General features: G+C 33.2%; 1 protein-coding gene across 1 annotated transcript in view; it reads right to left on the bottom strand.

Moving 5' to 3' along the window:
• Positions 1 to 437: 437 nt before the first annotated feature.
• LOC149411572 (sodium-coupled monocarboxylate transporter 1-like) overlaps positions 438 to 16,485 on the bottom strand; it is a 36,075-nt gene continuing 20,027 nt past the window's right edge. Inside the window, exons 6-10 of the mRNA XM_089646682.1 lie at positions 15,542 to 15,815; positions 15,281 to 15,388; positions 14,778 to 14,899; positions 13,956 to 14,275; positions 438 to 745 (exon numbers count right to left, since the gene is read on the bottom strand). Coding sequence (XP_089502808.1) covers positions 438 to 745; positions 13,956 to 14,275; positions 14,778 to 14,899; positions 15,281 to 15,388; positions 15,542 to 15,815 — 1,132 coding nt within the window. The remainder of the gene's footprint in view (positions 746 to 13,955; positions 14,276 to 14,777; positions 14,900 to 15,280; positions 15,389 to 15,541; positions 15,816 to 16,485) is intronic.

The raw sequence follows: 16,485 nt of genomic DNA, 5'->3' as shown, positions 1-16,485 counted from the left end.
GCACGTGATTTGACTTCCGGTATCTATTAAACAGTGAACTTCCGTGTTATCTATCTGTGCTTTGGCTTCCGGTAATAACGGTAAAGTGCTACCCTTTTCTACTTCCTCATAATCTCTGTCTTCGAAAATGTTGTTGAACCCACTAATTTCCCTTCTTGTTTTCTCTTCGTTCACTTTCAATTGATTCCATTCATCCGTTATTTGTTGTAAGGAATTGACACATACTTCCACATCTATTTCCGCTTCCGTTCTCGTTTCTTCCGCTCCATCCTTTCGTCTTCTCACATTCCTTTCTGCTTTTATTGGGGCAATCATACCTTGTTCATTTTTTCCCAGTCCTTTCATTGGATTCCACCCCCATTTCATCATAATCTTCAATGCAGTGTTGTGTTTTGGTGCCGGCGTCCCTCTCCCTGTGTGAGTCGTATTCATGAGGGCTAATGAATCAACCCTCGGCCGTTTCCCGAATTGTTTGCGATGACTAGCTCCTTGCCGCTTGTAGTTATTGTAGAACCTCCCTTTGAAGATGTCGTAGTTTCGGCACACTTGCTGCAGCTAGCGCCTCCTTCCACACTCTCTATTGCGTGAATTCTCTTCTTTATAGCGTGGTAACGGTCACGGTATTTGTCCTTCTTGGCGAACTCCTCCCCACTCCTTTTCTTTGTATTCCGTTCTTCCGGTGTGCAAACCATTGTATCTAGTTTTCGAAGAAACTCAGCAGCGACAATCTCATCTCCTGACTGCCCTGAAAACCATAGCGATTGAACTTCTTTAGGGTAATGTCTCATAATTTTGTCAACTACGCCTAACGGTGCTTCTGTGATTTTTAATGCTTTCGCTAAATCCCAATAATTCGCGAAATGAGTGAGCATGGATATATCTCTCTTGGCATCATATACCCCTTCTGCAAGACGACGGCGAACCTCATTCTTCTTTATGTCTCCCCAATAGGTAGCTAAAAAATCTCTTTCGAAATCCAACATTGTTTCCCATCGCTTGTTGTATAACTTGGCCCACGTTTTTGCTTCTCCCTTCAAATTTTCCCGTACGACAATTAATGGATCTGTACGTTTCACTTTTCTAGTGTATTCTTTTATATCTTCTAAGAAACTTATGGGGTTTTGATTTCCACCGGAAAATGAAGGTCGTTCTTGCTGCGGTAGCATTTCCACTACTTGGAGAACGTTTTTCGGCGCACTATCCTCTCCTGTCACCGCCACTGTTGTTGGTCTTCCTAATTGTTTCTCAAGTTCCTGCATTTTATCAACAAGCGGTGCTAAAGCTGCTTGAATTATTGTAGTAATATCTCCGATGTTCACTGCTGACGTCCCAGCTGTATCATTTTCCTCGATTGCCGTCACTAAAGCTTCTGTTTGCCTCCCCATTCCACGTTTTCCCACCATTTTCTTAGCTCTTCCGAGTGTTACCGGCTTATGTATCTATATTTTTTTCTTACTAAGCGACAACCTTAATATTCCTATTTTAATTTTCTTAATTATTTATATATATGTTGCCTTTCTTATTCTATATTTTTTTTCAAATTTTCTCGTTTTTCTTATTTTTTTTTTTGTTTTTCTAGATTTTTCTTGTATTTCATCACCTGACTGTTCCTGTAAAATTTCAAGTTCGTTTATGATTTTCACATCACTCTCTTGTATACCCTCGTCTTGTTTGATATCCGAATATGTTCTAGCCTCCCCCTCTGACTGCCTCATATTTTCAGGTGCCTTAAGATTTTCAACTTGTAACGAACTTTTTCGCGATCGTTTGAATATTTCTCTCAGTTCATCACCTAAAGGAACTGTTTCGGGGCTTACCTTCGCGTCATCGAGTTTTCTTTTCTCTGCCATATTTATTTATTGTTGAGTTCAAATCTATATTCAATTTGCAAAATTTGCAAATTCTATTATGATTTTTTTGAAATACCTAACATGATTTTTTTTCAATACCTAACATGAATTTCTTTTCAATAGGTATATATATACACATATATATATATCCCATCATAAACATTCGTCAACGACATTAAAATCTCGAGCCAACTCTGAATTGTTTTTTTTTTCTTTGAAATTGAAACTCGAATTCTCAACTAACACTTTGTCTTTTCAAAACAACGTTTATTTGTTTGGCCTATACTTGAATTCTTTATCGAATCCATTGACTGGGTTCTCTGTGTCTTAAAATATGTTTTATTAGTCAACAACCTGATCCGAATGTCAACAAAATTATCATGAGTAAATCTTACGTTATTTCAACTTACCCGTTTATATGGTAAATTATATTATGTAAGATTAATCTTACCTCACAAAACAAAACATCAAATGTTTCACCCTCATTAATGTCTCTGCCGATTATCGAGATTTGTGATCCTGACAACAAGTATCTACATTGGCGGCACGTAGCGCGACCATTTGAATCTAACACGTGGTCCTAATGATTAACTATGATGTAATACAATTACACTTTTCTATTTTGATATTATTGTTATTATAGATCTATCTATCACATGATATGGGTGTAATATTTCCGCTATTTATTATGTTATAACATGATCCTAATATATTACACCCCAACATCTCAAAATAATTGTTTTTCTTTTGTTTTATAATGATATTAATGTTAATCAAAAAACATATTTTTTGTTCTTTTGTTTATCAATTGATATTAATCAATTTTATATTTTTCGTAATCATTATTTTTGCAAAACCAATGATATCTAGTAAGGTACATTGGGTGTTGCAAAACATTAATCAATTTAATTTGTCTAAACCTTTCTATTCTTCTAATAAATCTGTCGAATGTCTAACGATGAAATAATAACATCTTTTCCTGACTTTCTGAATAATTTGTTAAGTACCACGGCCCGCCGCTGGTCTGTATTTTCGGATATAGATAAACAATAATTGTTTACGTTAATACTTCACGATATCCAAATGCAATGTTTATGTTATCTCGTTTTTGGGTCATTGTTTATTTAATCTCGACGTTTGTTATTTAATTTTTGTTCTTCAGAGTGATACGTATTATTTAACGATGTTTCCGACCTTTTTTTAAAAACATCGATGTGTTTACGCCCGATGTTTTTCTTATCAATTTTTCGATGTTCTTTGCTGTCACAATACGTTCGATGTTTTTCGTGTTAGTCTTGTTTATTAAACTTGCTTCATATCAACATTCCGATTTGTTCGGTGAATCCAAAACATAAACAATGTTTTTGTTTACGGAACGCATTCCTCTCGAGTGAATGACATCATTAACCCACATATCCTTTCTTATTGTTTATATTATCGTATGAAAAGAATTTTTATTGACTCTAAAGTTCACGGTCATTTGAATTAACACATTTTTATTTATAAGGACACTTTTTGTATTATAAGATTTATTCGTTTACACTTTCTTTTTGGATTTATTGTTTGTTTACGTTAATCTATTATTATTTTTAAATTTTACTGTATATTTATGTAATGTCGCACTTTTCTGATAAAATTTTTTTTTTTGTTAATTCTTTAATTAATTTCGTCCTATTTATTATTATTATTTTCTCCGTTTTTGCAATAGGTTGGCCAATAACTTTGTTTTTTTTTTCTCTCAAAGACTTATAAAACCTGAACCTCCTGGACACGGCTATTCAGTTGTAATGTTTTCACTTTTCACCATTTTCTTTTATTTTTATTTGTTTAAAACAATATAAAATTTTCTTCTCTCTTGGCTATGACCGATGTTTAATTTTTTTTTCTAAGGCTTTGCATATGTGTTCGCAGGGATGGAAAATTCCTCCCCTACAACACATAAGCCTCCATGAAAATTGGACCCTCTTCTTTGATATCTACAGAAAGCTACTTAAAGCTCTCTTGTACTATATATCTTTATAGACATATGTACTTAACTAATTAATACGTTATTTACGATCTTGAACGCAAATATACCCGTATTTATATTGTAATTAAATTCCATCAAACGTTGTGTAATTTTTTTGATTTATGATATAGGATTTTAATTACTTTCATTTTTGTGGTAACCCTCTTGGTTCTGATCGAGGTGTTGAGTTCAAAGTTGAATTAGTCTTTCTATTGCAAACCTAGACTTAAATGAATTTTCTGAATGAGCTAACTTTCCTATTGTAATTTTCTGATTCCCTGCACCCTAACAAAATCGTAGTTAAACGCTGATAAAAGATATTATACATGTTTATTTGGACAGGTAATTTAATATAACTCAAATGATTAATTGTTAGTAAATTTGATTTTGGTGAACTTTTGTGTCTGTGTGGCACCACTCCTTTATGATTCTGCTGCTATAAGGTACATGTAAAGATTGATTTAGTAGGTTAATGTAATTAGTTAGTTGCATATTTGACGAACTCGGAATAGCCCATTTGCTGGCATAATTTGGCTCCAATCCTCCATCAAGTAAACGAGATGATCGGGAGTGGACTAGAAATTTGCACAATCCTTTGACACGGCTCCTTGATTGATACCTAAGTTATCGTGTCCCAAGAAGCCTTCCACGTCATCATGTACTGCATTCAAGTTTCCCCCCGGGTCCCGATACCCCCAAATTCCGACCCCTCCTTGGACTACAATTTACTTAGGGCGAACCGGTTTCGTCCTATATACAATCATATACTCACGGTTGGTGTGGACTTACGGGTCGTGAATCCTCATTCCACGTTTAAGAGAAAATGCGAGGGTGGTCTATAAGACCTAAAATGCAAGCTGTATGCAGGTCCGCATTCTCCAGTAAACAGTACATACGAATAAATATATGTATACATACAGTTTGGGAAAGGTTTATAACTCGCAATACGAGGCTATCTACCTCGCATCCCGAGCTCGGATCTCGCGCCAAGAACTCTGCGAAGCTCTAGGTCTGGTAACCGAATATATACGTACTAATAAGGTGATACTAATAAATACTAGTAGAATAAGGTCATATTTGATAGTTTGTTTTGGAGAGCTATCGAACTCCAAGCTTTTGTTTGTTTGGTTTTGACGTTTTTATTTAAGAGAATCGTCATCTCTATTTGGTTTGGTTAATGGTCTTGTTGTAGGAGCGACCACTGCCTCCTATTGATGAACTGTATTTGTTTTAAATTTTACCTCCAGGGTTCAACATTAATTTTTGTTCATCCTATCCCGTGATTTTCCAATTGTTTCAAGTGGTTGATTGCCACATTAGAGAGTACTCGACCCTCAAATATCTCAGGCAACTGATGGGGTTTTGTATGAGCACCCAATCAATAAAATTCAAATGTTTCGTATAATTATTCGATATAAATCTGGCTAACCCGTGATTTTTCAATTGTCGATTGTGAATGATAAGTATTTGTAAGCACGCAGCTTCCAGCTGTTTCAGGTAACCAATAAAAACTGTGCGATTATCTAATCAATGGTATTCAAATGTTTCATGTAATTTTTTGATATAAATCTGGCTAACCCGTGATTTTTCAATTGTCGTTTGTGATTGATAAGTATTTGAGAACACGCATCTTCCAGCTGTTTCGGGTAATTAATAAAATCCTTTGTGACTAACTAATTATGGCCAAGGTCGTTTTCAAACTATGCGGTTGACCCAATTCTCCAGTGATCCTTTGTTTTGTAAACAAATAATATAAACATCTCCTGACACACTAACCTAAATGTGAGATTTGTTTATTTTAAAATTCCTTAGAAGTCATTTGTGCCTCTTTACTGATTCAGTTATGATACCGTTTATTGTGCATAGTTAATTTAAATATTTTTAATTCCTTTATTGAAGTTAAACTATTTATTTCATTTTCCGAATTTAGTAAATTTACTAGGTTAAATGAAGAATAAATATAAATATATATTTAAGTACACATATCTCTATTGTCAAAATATGTTAAAAAAGAGTACATATATTAATAAATAAATATAAAATATATGATTCTACATGGTCTTGAATATTAATAAATACATATTTTCTTTTTCAATAATATAGATATGTCCTCGGGTAGGTATTAAAAATCGCTACCATTTCGATGTTTCGATTAATAAATAAAATACATATATATAATTACATTACTCATATATATATACTTTATATACAATATTTTACTTTACTTCTATATAGATAAATATATATACAAATATACAATATACATATATTAATGTGTAATTCTTTGTTTTGTTGTTTTAATTTAATATTCAATTGATATACTTCCACTTCACAGCCCTTCTGTGTCTCCTGGGACCTGAAAATTATTTATAAAAGGAAAACTCACCCACGTCAAGGTATTTCCGGTCGGGTAGTACACAACAACCTTGATGAAGAAATCCTACCTAATTAATTGTATTTTTCAACTAATTTCAAAATAAATCCTTTCGACTATTTATTCCTATTTAATATTTTATTCTCGCTTGAATCGTATAAATTAGCTGATATTTAATTTTTCTTCCGAACGAAATCCTAATTCAGAAAACCCGTTGATTTAATAACACTTTTCTAGTTTAGACTTTTGAATGATAGCTGTTAAAATACTTTTTTCGAAATGGTAGATTGATGTTTAGAATTCCGGTTAAAATGACAAACACTTTTAACACTGTCGCTATACGCACGATGGATTTTAATTGAACAATTTATTAATTCTAAATTTCTTTTTATATAAATTGATAAGAAAATTTATTCCGAATTGTGCAGACTTTTAATTAACTTCTTAATAAATTAAATTTTTTTCCTCTTACTATTAATTTTAGAACAAAGGTTTAAACGTTTATTATTATCGAATCCTTTTTTTTTGTTTTTGTGTTTCTTTTAACCTAAGATGAAGTATTTATTACTATTATTATTATTTTTTAACCAAATTGACGTTAAATTATAATCTATTTTTAAATATCAATACGCGATCACGTTCACTTTAGATTAACGATAACAAACTCTTAAATTTAATTTGAATGTTTTCACTTTGAATGAAATAATTATTTTTAAATTTTTAATTAATTCACAATTCACTTTTTGCACTTCACTTAACACTTTTAAGCACTGAGTTTAAATTATATTTATTTTCACTGTTTAACCAAATTAAACTGATTTAACAAAACTTCACTGGTGGGGTTTTCAGAATTTAGAAACTGAATTTAAGACTTTTTACAAAACTTTCTAAGTCCAGGTACTTGTTCAGAATTTAACACTTAGATTATTTCACTAGAATTTTACCAATAGACGTAGTACTGCCATGTAACAACTTTTCAAACCCTCGGCGCGACTGCCCTCCTGACTGATGAGTTCCATCTTTTATACCCCTCTCAGGTTCCAAAAGACGTATCTGAATTTCTCTTGATGCTTAATTCTATCTCCTATCAACTCGTAAATCCAAACACCCCTTCCATCAATCTCGATTGTCCTCCCATAAGATGTTCTGCTTTCCGGCTCTGGGCGGTAGTTAGTTTTTATCTCACAAATCTAAGTCGATAGGGTCCGAATCGGGTAAGTCTGTGTTAATCGCCCAAGCTCCCTTTGTCCTCTGTTCATACAAAAATGTAGTTAAAATCTCATGATTTTGCGTTCCCTTTTTTCTCAATTCGCGATAGGTCCGTCCTCAATAACATATATATAGATCTCAATTTTATGCATCTCGTGCGAAATTGTTTAAATCCATGCTGAAATCTTTACTACGCATTTTTGAATTTCGATTCGTCTGAATTCTACTCAATTTTATTGTCCCTTATATGGGCTTTTCCATTTTCACCAGTACATTCTCTTTTAATGCCGCAGATTTGAATTTTTCCTTATCTTCTTGGATTTTCTTTTATCCGCGACGTTTTCTTGCACAATTTCTTCTTGATTCTTATGTCATTTCTCATAACTCTTATAATTACTCATTTTCCAAGTCGTATTTATTAATTTCACGGATAAATTCGAATTGTATCGCTTTTCTCCACATGGATCATTTCCTATCTCCGTTCTTTACCCTTCCTTTTATCTTTTCTTCACTTTTCCCGATGTGTGTGGTCTCCTGGGAAATTTCATACTTCATTTATTATTAATTAATATATAGTTTTCCACACTTCTATGGGAGATATACCTAATTAGACTCTGGGATATCTGTCATTTTTATTGCCTGACCCAATCTCCGCCCAATTTTCTATCTTTCTCATACCAGGATTCACATAAAACATATGCATTGACATCTGTTTATGTTTAAAATTTTGGTACTAGACTCGTAAATTTAGTTTAATTTCAAACCTATTAGTTTTAATCTCTTTTGACTAATCTAAATACTTCCATAAGGTCCACGTTAAAGTTAATCGCTTTTCTAATCGTTTATTACCTTAACGTAAATAAAAATCATGTTCGGATTTCGATTGTTTACCCTTCAAAATATACATGAGACCGCCAACCTTTTGTCTTGTTTCGATCCCTCCGTAATATTGGGTAACTCTAATATATATCTACCCTGATAATCATGTAAAATGTCTACTTTTCCTGAATCTAATCTATCGCTATTATGTTTAGTTTTACTGTCTTCTTCTGCTACTCGATTTTCACGTCCCTAGGACCTTCGTAGCAGTCCAAAATCCCTGTACTATCCTTCCATTCGATCGCCGCACTTTTCTAAAAGTGTATTTTTTTTGCGAGATTTTTCATTCAAAATTGATTTACCAATATGTCCGTTTCATCTTAAATTGATAACGATTAATTTCCATTGTTTCCAAAACTCTCACCTCTCTTTAGTACGATTTTTATCGAACATGACACCCTCCTTCTATCATAAATAATTGTACTACAGTTGAAAATTCTGCCAGTGATTTTCCTTCGCTTTTCCCGTCCTTTTTTATACTATCACGTTTATAGTTTTTCCATTGCATTTTCGTGTGTGTGTTTTTCAACTTGTAAAATCTTTAAAGCACTCGATTTCAATGGTTCGCCATCACCTAAATGCCTCAGTTATTGTAAACATTTCCAGGAGTTTGTCACCTTGAAAGTCGACGTTGACCCTAAAGTGCGTTCACCTCTAATTTCTGTGGGAAAGAAGAAGCCATTAATTATCTTTTTTTTTATTGCCCGATCCAAAGTTTATTCCTTTGTCCGTCGTAGACACACCTCCCTCCGCTCACTGATTGGTTACTCAAAATTTTATAGCTCTTTGTTCAGATCTATTGGTTGACAAAATTCAATATTTATTTATAGGCCTAGGAAAAGGGGAAGTACCAGTCGTCCTAGACGATTTTACGACCTCTCTGCTTTCGTCTTAGAACCTCGATATAATTTCAACTATTACAGGAGTCTACTGCAAGCAAGCTGGATCAATTCTTTCTCCGCCAGATGTCGTTAGCATGTCCGTTTTCATAAATAATTTGCATATTTTCTTGCAGCTATGGTTTATCTGTTTTTTCTTTCACTGTGATTTAAAGCCTTTCATCACACGTTAGTAAACATGAAATTTACAACATCTCTAAAAAATTTAAACAAGTAAAGTACACATTTTAAATTTGGAAATATGAATGAATTAATTAAAGTAAAACGTTTTTTAGTACCTACCTTATCACTTGTCTAAATCGATTCCAATTTTTAAAATCGGATCAAATCCAAGTTCTTAAATTCATTGAATCGGAGTTACAGACAGAGTCACAATCGAAATTACTATTTTTAATGACATGAACAGCATGGAAACGGTAAATTGACACAGAAACATTTTACGATATAAATTTATAGGTTCTTTTGCAAAATACTAGGAAGGAAAGGATTGTCTAGTAAAATTATGTAGAAATTATAAATTATTCATCGAAAGACAAATAGCTACAATTATTTTTAAAAACCTTGTTAAGATTGATAGAAGCCATTGTACTACCAATAAGAGTATTAAATCTCATAGCTTTGAAACATATTCTCTCAGACGATATTTTTAATCAACTTAGAAATAATTCATAATGTGTAGCTACCTTTGTAGAAATGAGAACAGTTTTTGTATAGTACCTACTTGTAAAATGAGATATTTTGGAAGTGTTGATGCAACTGTCTGTCTATCTCCCTTTAACATTTTCACCTGTCTCTGTCTTTAAATGTGGGTGCCTATATACCTACAGCGACTTTCCAACAGTGGTACTACCAGTCTGTTAAGAAAACCTGTGCCGTGAGCATGTTAAGTGCGTTTAATTCGAGTTTATTAAGGAAACTTTCGCAGTGATCAAAGTGACTCAAGGCCATAAAATTGACTTGCAACAAGACGAATACCAAAGATTAGTAAGTTACAATCCCTTTCCAATTCTAACTGTTAACCACAGCTACTACAATAGTTGTGTCAAATATTGATTACAGTCCACAATGAAACCACAAATTGATTCACAGAAAAGATTGCGACTCCAGGAAGTAAAAAGCAAACTAGCAGTCAATAACAAGCCTGATCCCCTGTTCGACTACTTCACAAGCTTTTGTGAACTTTTCCTAACTACAACGTGTCCCGAATTACAATGAGAAAAGGCCATTATCTACACTATGATAATTAAAGTTTCGATATAGTAGATACTACATTTAATAGTAATACCATAGAATAATTACTACACGACATTTATAAAACAGTTAAAACGGAGAAGTTTGCGAATTTGTAAAGCTTTTCGACTGCCACATTCATATATGTTTTTCTATTATATTTTTTCTACAATATTTTATTTTTTCTGTTATATTTTATCCATTTTTTTTCCTTTTATTTTTTTCTATTATCTGCTTGTTTACACTAAAAAAATTAGTTAAAACATAATCTTTAAATTCAAACTTCAAAATGTTTCCAATCGACTTAATAGAAAAATACTTGATCATCTTGCGAATTCTCTGTATAATAGAATATTCCTCAATAATAACAAAACAATATATTCATTGAACATGGCTTAATGTAAGCATTAATTTATTTCATTAAAATTTACCCGGTATATATCGACGAATAAACTTAAGACGTTCTGTCGACTAGTCCCAGATCACTTATTGACAACGTCGAATATACTAGTCCCGGCGAGAGATCGTACGTAACGTCATCGTTCTAGTATATTTTGTATTTTTCAAACAAGACGCGTGAGAAGTAAGAACAACATCAATGACGTCAGTACTATCTCTCACTGGGACAAGTACAGGGTTTTCCAATAAGAGGTGTTATTTTGAATAGCCCGCTATTTCGGTAAATATTACTATTAAAGCTGTCATTTTTTGACATTTGACAATTAAAAACTACGCCATTAATACAAATGGAACGATACACGCTTCGACAACGCATTGAAATTATTAAAATACACTTGAGTGAATCATATGCAAATCACCTTGAGTGATGAGGCCCATTTCCACATCGGTGGCTTCGTCAACAAGCAAAATTTTCGCATCTGGGGCTCGGAAAACCCAAGAGTTATTGTTGAAAAGCCTCTCTATCTTCAACGTGTGACTGTTTGGTGCGGTTTATGGTCCGGCGGAGTCATTGGACCTTACTTTTTCTAAAATGAGTCTGGAGCAACAGTTACCGTGAATGGATTGCGCTATCGAGAGATGATTAATGATATTTATTTCCGAAATTGGATGGTATTAATTTAGACAACGTTTATTTTCAACAAGACGGTGCTACGTGCCACACAAGCAATGAAACTATTGATGTTTTACGATTGAATATCAAAATAACACCTCTTATTGGAAATCCCTGTATTATTAATTTAACAAACATCGATTAAACCAAGATTTTTATGTGAATACCACAGAAGAGTCCCAACTGCTCCCAACCGTCTGGAGCCAGTGATACTATGCGGTAATACATCCCCAATTGGGGCATGTTGTGAGCTGAAGGCAGCGGAAAGGGGAAGGATAAAGGGAAGAGGAAGGTGGGGAAGTACCTGTCTATTCAGATTTGGTCATCAAACAGGGCCAAACCCTTTTCAAGAAACGATTCATTTCAGAATAGTGGTTTTAGACCAGGGTGATACTGAAAGTTTATTTTAATCTGTAACGTGCCACAAATATAATTTATCGGTTGTATTTAGGGCCGCTAACGAAATTAAAGCGGGACAGAGATAACATGACTTTTCACTAATCCTTCTTGTGCACCGTTTACAAACAACAGAGATTCGTTTGACATGTCTTTCGGTTGTGCAATCAATGACACTAATTGTACAGTGCACTTTCACATAAAACACCGGTAAAACAACTCAACATTCCTGCCATGCAGGCAAGTTCCAAATATTGCAATCTGTCCGTAAAGTGACAGGAATCTCTCTAGTTCTACAACTAATATGAAAAATGTGTAATACCTCTCACAATATAAGTAGTTTTTGTAGTGGTGTTCACTCTAAAATAACGCATTTTTTTAAATATTGTTGCGAACAAATAATCAATAAAACAAATAAAAAATTTAAGGTGTGGAATATGTAATGGCATTGTCGGTTTTTACTGTTCAATTCTGAAATTTAAAAAAATATTACATTCTTTTAGTGTTACATAAAAAAAATCTTGAAAATTTTACAAAAACGGTTTTTTTAATAATTTTATCACATTATTTTTGTAACGAAATGAAAGAAGCTACACTGACTCATTAATCACAAAAATTTATAAATGATTAAAACCATGAAAGCCTTATAAAATTTTCATACTCTTCGTGTCAATTTTACAATAAATATCAACTTAAAATTTCATAAGAGGTAGAATCGTTATAGTTAATCTTTATAAACAAATAGTTTTTTTTTCCGATTTTATGTCCTGGTTAAATCTTCCCCATAGGAAAAACTAAACCCTTCCACACACTTTTCCACAAATGATCATCTAGTCAATCAACATTATAAGCAAAATAAATACAAAACAATACAAGAACAATACGTCAACTCACCAGAGATCAAATGGGAAAATAATTCACCGACTCCAGATATTTTCATATCAGAGGGTTCGGCTCGGTAGAACTCCTAACAGGGCCTATAAATCCTACTGATCCCTAAACATAAATATTTAAATAATCTTTCGTTATCCTGCATGCATTTAAAATGACTAAATTAGATTAATATTACTAATAGTTTTTACTAATTAATATTTACATGGTTCCTAAAAGTAATGATTAAAACTAACTTAAAATTACTTTGTGGACATCGGTAGGTATTACTTAAATCTAATACTACCTATTCTAAGATCCTTTTTCCAGGATCTAACACAGCCTTTGAACATACAAATTAAATATACATTTTTAAAATATACTTAATAATTTGAATTATATTAAGTTAATCGTGAATTCTTGAAATTTCCAAAAAATCAAATTTCGTTGATCATTGTACAATATTCAATTGAATAAAAACGAAGGTTTGTAGATTTGATACGATTTTACATTGTAACTGTCTTATAGGTGATGGATAATACAAGGTTTTCTGAAACATCCGCAAAAGATGGAGACAAAACCTACGTAACTCACCATCCCAAAACTATTTTTCAAGTATCTCAAATCATTTCTGCGAGTGGTTTCTTCGGTTGTAAGAACAATTTCTTCACTTATGTGGAAATATCTTTGACACTTTGCACCATTAACAGCTGATTGTTTGAAGCGCAATATCATCAGTTAGAGAAAAGAAAAGACAAAACCTACAAATGAGATGATCTACCAACCTGACTGCTTACTTCGAATTTATCGAAGCCTACAAGAACTGGCAAAATTCAAGACACACTTAGGAGATCTGTCTAAAAATGAACAGTTGAAATGTTATGATGAAAAAATTGATGACATCATTGTTTGAAGAATCGTTTGATTCTTTAGTTAAAAAAAGAGTCATGTCACATCCAAAAATTTCAATCCGAACAATTTCAGAATTTGGACTCTCCTTGACTTCTTAACTGATCATCTGTCTTTACTTTGTTACTCTGTTTTCTTTGTTTAATGCTCAGATCTGGTCCTTCAAAGTTGACCTTCCCACTAATTTTTGATATTTTTCTCGACCTTTGTTCTTCCGGATCAATAAATATGCTTACTTTAGGTGATTGATCCTTTTTACAGCAGTCAGAATCATCACCTTTTTCAAATGTGACGTTGTCAATTCCATTTTCTATTTTTTCGTCTACTTCAAATTCCTTTTCCAAAGTTTCTTTCTCTGAAGGAACTGGTCGTATCCTTGCTGGTAAGAATTTTCTGGGTTTACCGGGGAACTTACGGCTCAGCTTTAAGATCCAAGGATGGAGCAGGTTCTCTTCGTAGATGTCGCCTTCAGTTGTTGGGAAGATGAGACTCACAATAATGCCTATAATAAGGGTGATGAAAGTACCAATGAGAGCGTAGTACATGTAAGTCATCCTGTAGAATGGCAGCAAGGCATTTCTGAAAGACAAATGTCTTAAGTTAATGATAAAAACGAAAAAAAATAATTTTTAAGAATGCAAAATCATTTGATTTAGATATTTTAAAATTATTAGCAGCGCCAATATAAGATATTTTGACACCTGAGAGTTTGCATTCAATAACATACCCCTACAATATGGTGAAGTGCTTACTCGAGATCTACTATGGTCGATTGCTTGCGAAATCTAGTACTACGATAAAGATTTTTTAAGCGTGGTGTAGCGGATATCTAATCGTACGCGATATCGAAAATTTCAAATATTTATCTCTAGCATAAAAAAAATGAATCTTTAAGCTATCAAAGATTCATATTTTTTTATATATACCGTTTATGACATAGTAATTGAAATACCTAAGTTTTGTTTTAATGTTTGCACTCTGAAAATGGCCACCTCAGTGATACGGTGTTCCCTCCTTGTTACTGATTTAGTTCAAATTAACCTAGCAAGCATTCAATAGAAAAGAGAAAACCAAAACTTACGTGTCTGAATAAAGTAATTCAACTTTCTGAATTATCGCTGGAGTGTAATTAGATTCCTGTCCATAACCATCGAAAAATGATGCAGGGTGAATTGTGTGAACTGTTTCATTATTTGGGCAACCCTAGAACAAAATCAATAACTATTGTAGGTTAATGTTGTCGTGATAGAACATATTTTTTTGTATTTACTGGATCATGCAGAAATATCTATGGAGGCAACTTAAAAAGACGCTCACAATAAATGTATGACTGTGAATTTGAAGCAATGATTGAATCTCTTTACATCTGAACTCTCACCATGTAACAAAATGACATTTAAACTGGTAGATTGTAAGAATAATTATCCTAACCAACAGATGCTACAATGGTCTCCAAACACATTTCAATTCTAGACTCTTTTAGAGAAGGACTAAGATGGAATGTTTAAGGATAAGGTTCAGTTATAAACAGTATTAAATAAAAAAATTTAAATATAAATATTTTCGATATTTTTTAGTGCTTACCTCAATTGACAGTGGCAGCGTTTCAACATTTTTGTCATCGTAAATGATGTGTCCAATCGTTACCCAAGTAGTGATGACGTGTGATATAATTATACCAACAATGGCACCCTGCAAAACAATATTTATCAGTGTTTTAATCGCAGGAGATTTAAAAATACCGATTAGTGTTAAAAACAGACTATGAATCTGTATTTTAGTTTCAATATTATTAATATAGATTCAGCCATTTATTTTAAAAACGGTTATTAAATCTGCTCTCACCTTTTTAGTTGCACATGGCACCACCATCGCCAGCAAAAACACGCCAAGCAAAGGTCCCGATGTGGCTGAGGTCATCATCAGGCCGCTCTCAATGACTCCTGACAGGAAGCCCATGCCATAGCTAACCACCATGATCAACAGCCCGTAGATAGCGCCGATGATCTTAATAGTCCACAGTTCTTGCTTGTCGGTGAACTTACTGAAATACTTGATCTTGGATAGGAAGTCTTCAAATGTTACTGTGGCGAGAGAGTTGAGGTTTGAGACCTGTAGGCTGAAAGAAAAGAAAAAACGTATTTACTTCATTGAAGTGGTATCAAATTGGATGCATTTAGAATTTGAGACTAAAGCCGATGAGATAATATTTATGAAACCTTGATAAAATTCAGGAAGATAAGTAATATTACTATAGCTGACTCGACTACTGTCTACATAGCTCCTGAATCATCCTTACGGTGCCCATTTTTATCATAAAATGGCTAGTATCAGCTCAGTGGAAGTGCCCTTGTACCTTTTTTGTCTTTCTCTACTTCTTCCCATCAATCTTCCCCAGGATTATCAGTTGGTTGCTCTTTTGTGTATTGCTCCTTAACAATGACCGAGATAAAGGATTTTACTTTTTTTAAATAAAATGATTAGTTTTGTTCTATTTGAAATTTGATGAAGAACTCTGCATTTGATGAAGAAACGTTTCCTGATGTATGGCAGTTAGGCAAGGAATTCAGTAAACTGAATGCTGTAAAAATTAAATCCCTTAGTCAGCGTAATGAGTAAGATGCAGAATGGTAGGCTTAGACGATTTGGGCATGTAGAACAATTAAACGAATAAAGAAATGTATAAATAAATAAACGAATAAATAAAAAAGAAAATTTGAATTGTAAACGAGGTCGGGGATGCTCGAGGAACTGAACCAAATACTAGAGTCGGGTCATGTCAAGGGTCA

Source organism: Hesperophylax consimilis, chromosome 25, assembly GCF_061612785.1.
Source record: "Hesperophylax consimilis isolate HC1 chromosome 25, BYU_Hcon_1.0, whole genome shotgun sequence".
Classification (NCBI taxonomy): Eukaryota; Metazoa; Arthropoda; class Insecta; order Trichoptera; family Limnephilidae; genus Hesperophylax; species Hesperophylax consimilis.
This window is presented reverse-complemented; position numbering and strand designations above follow the sequence as displayed.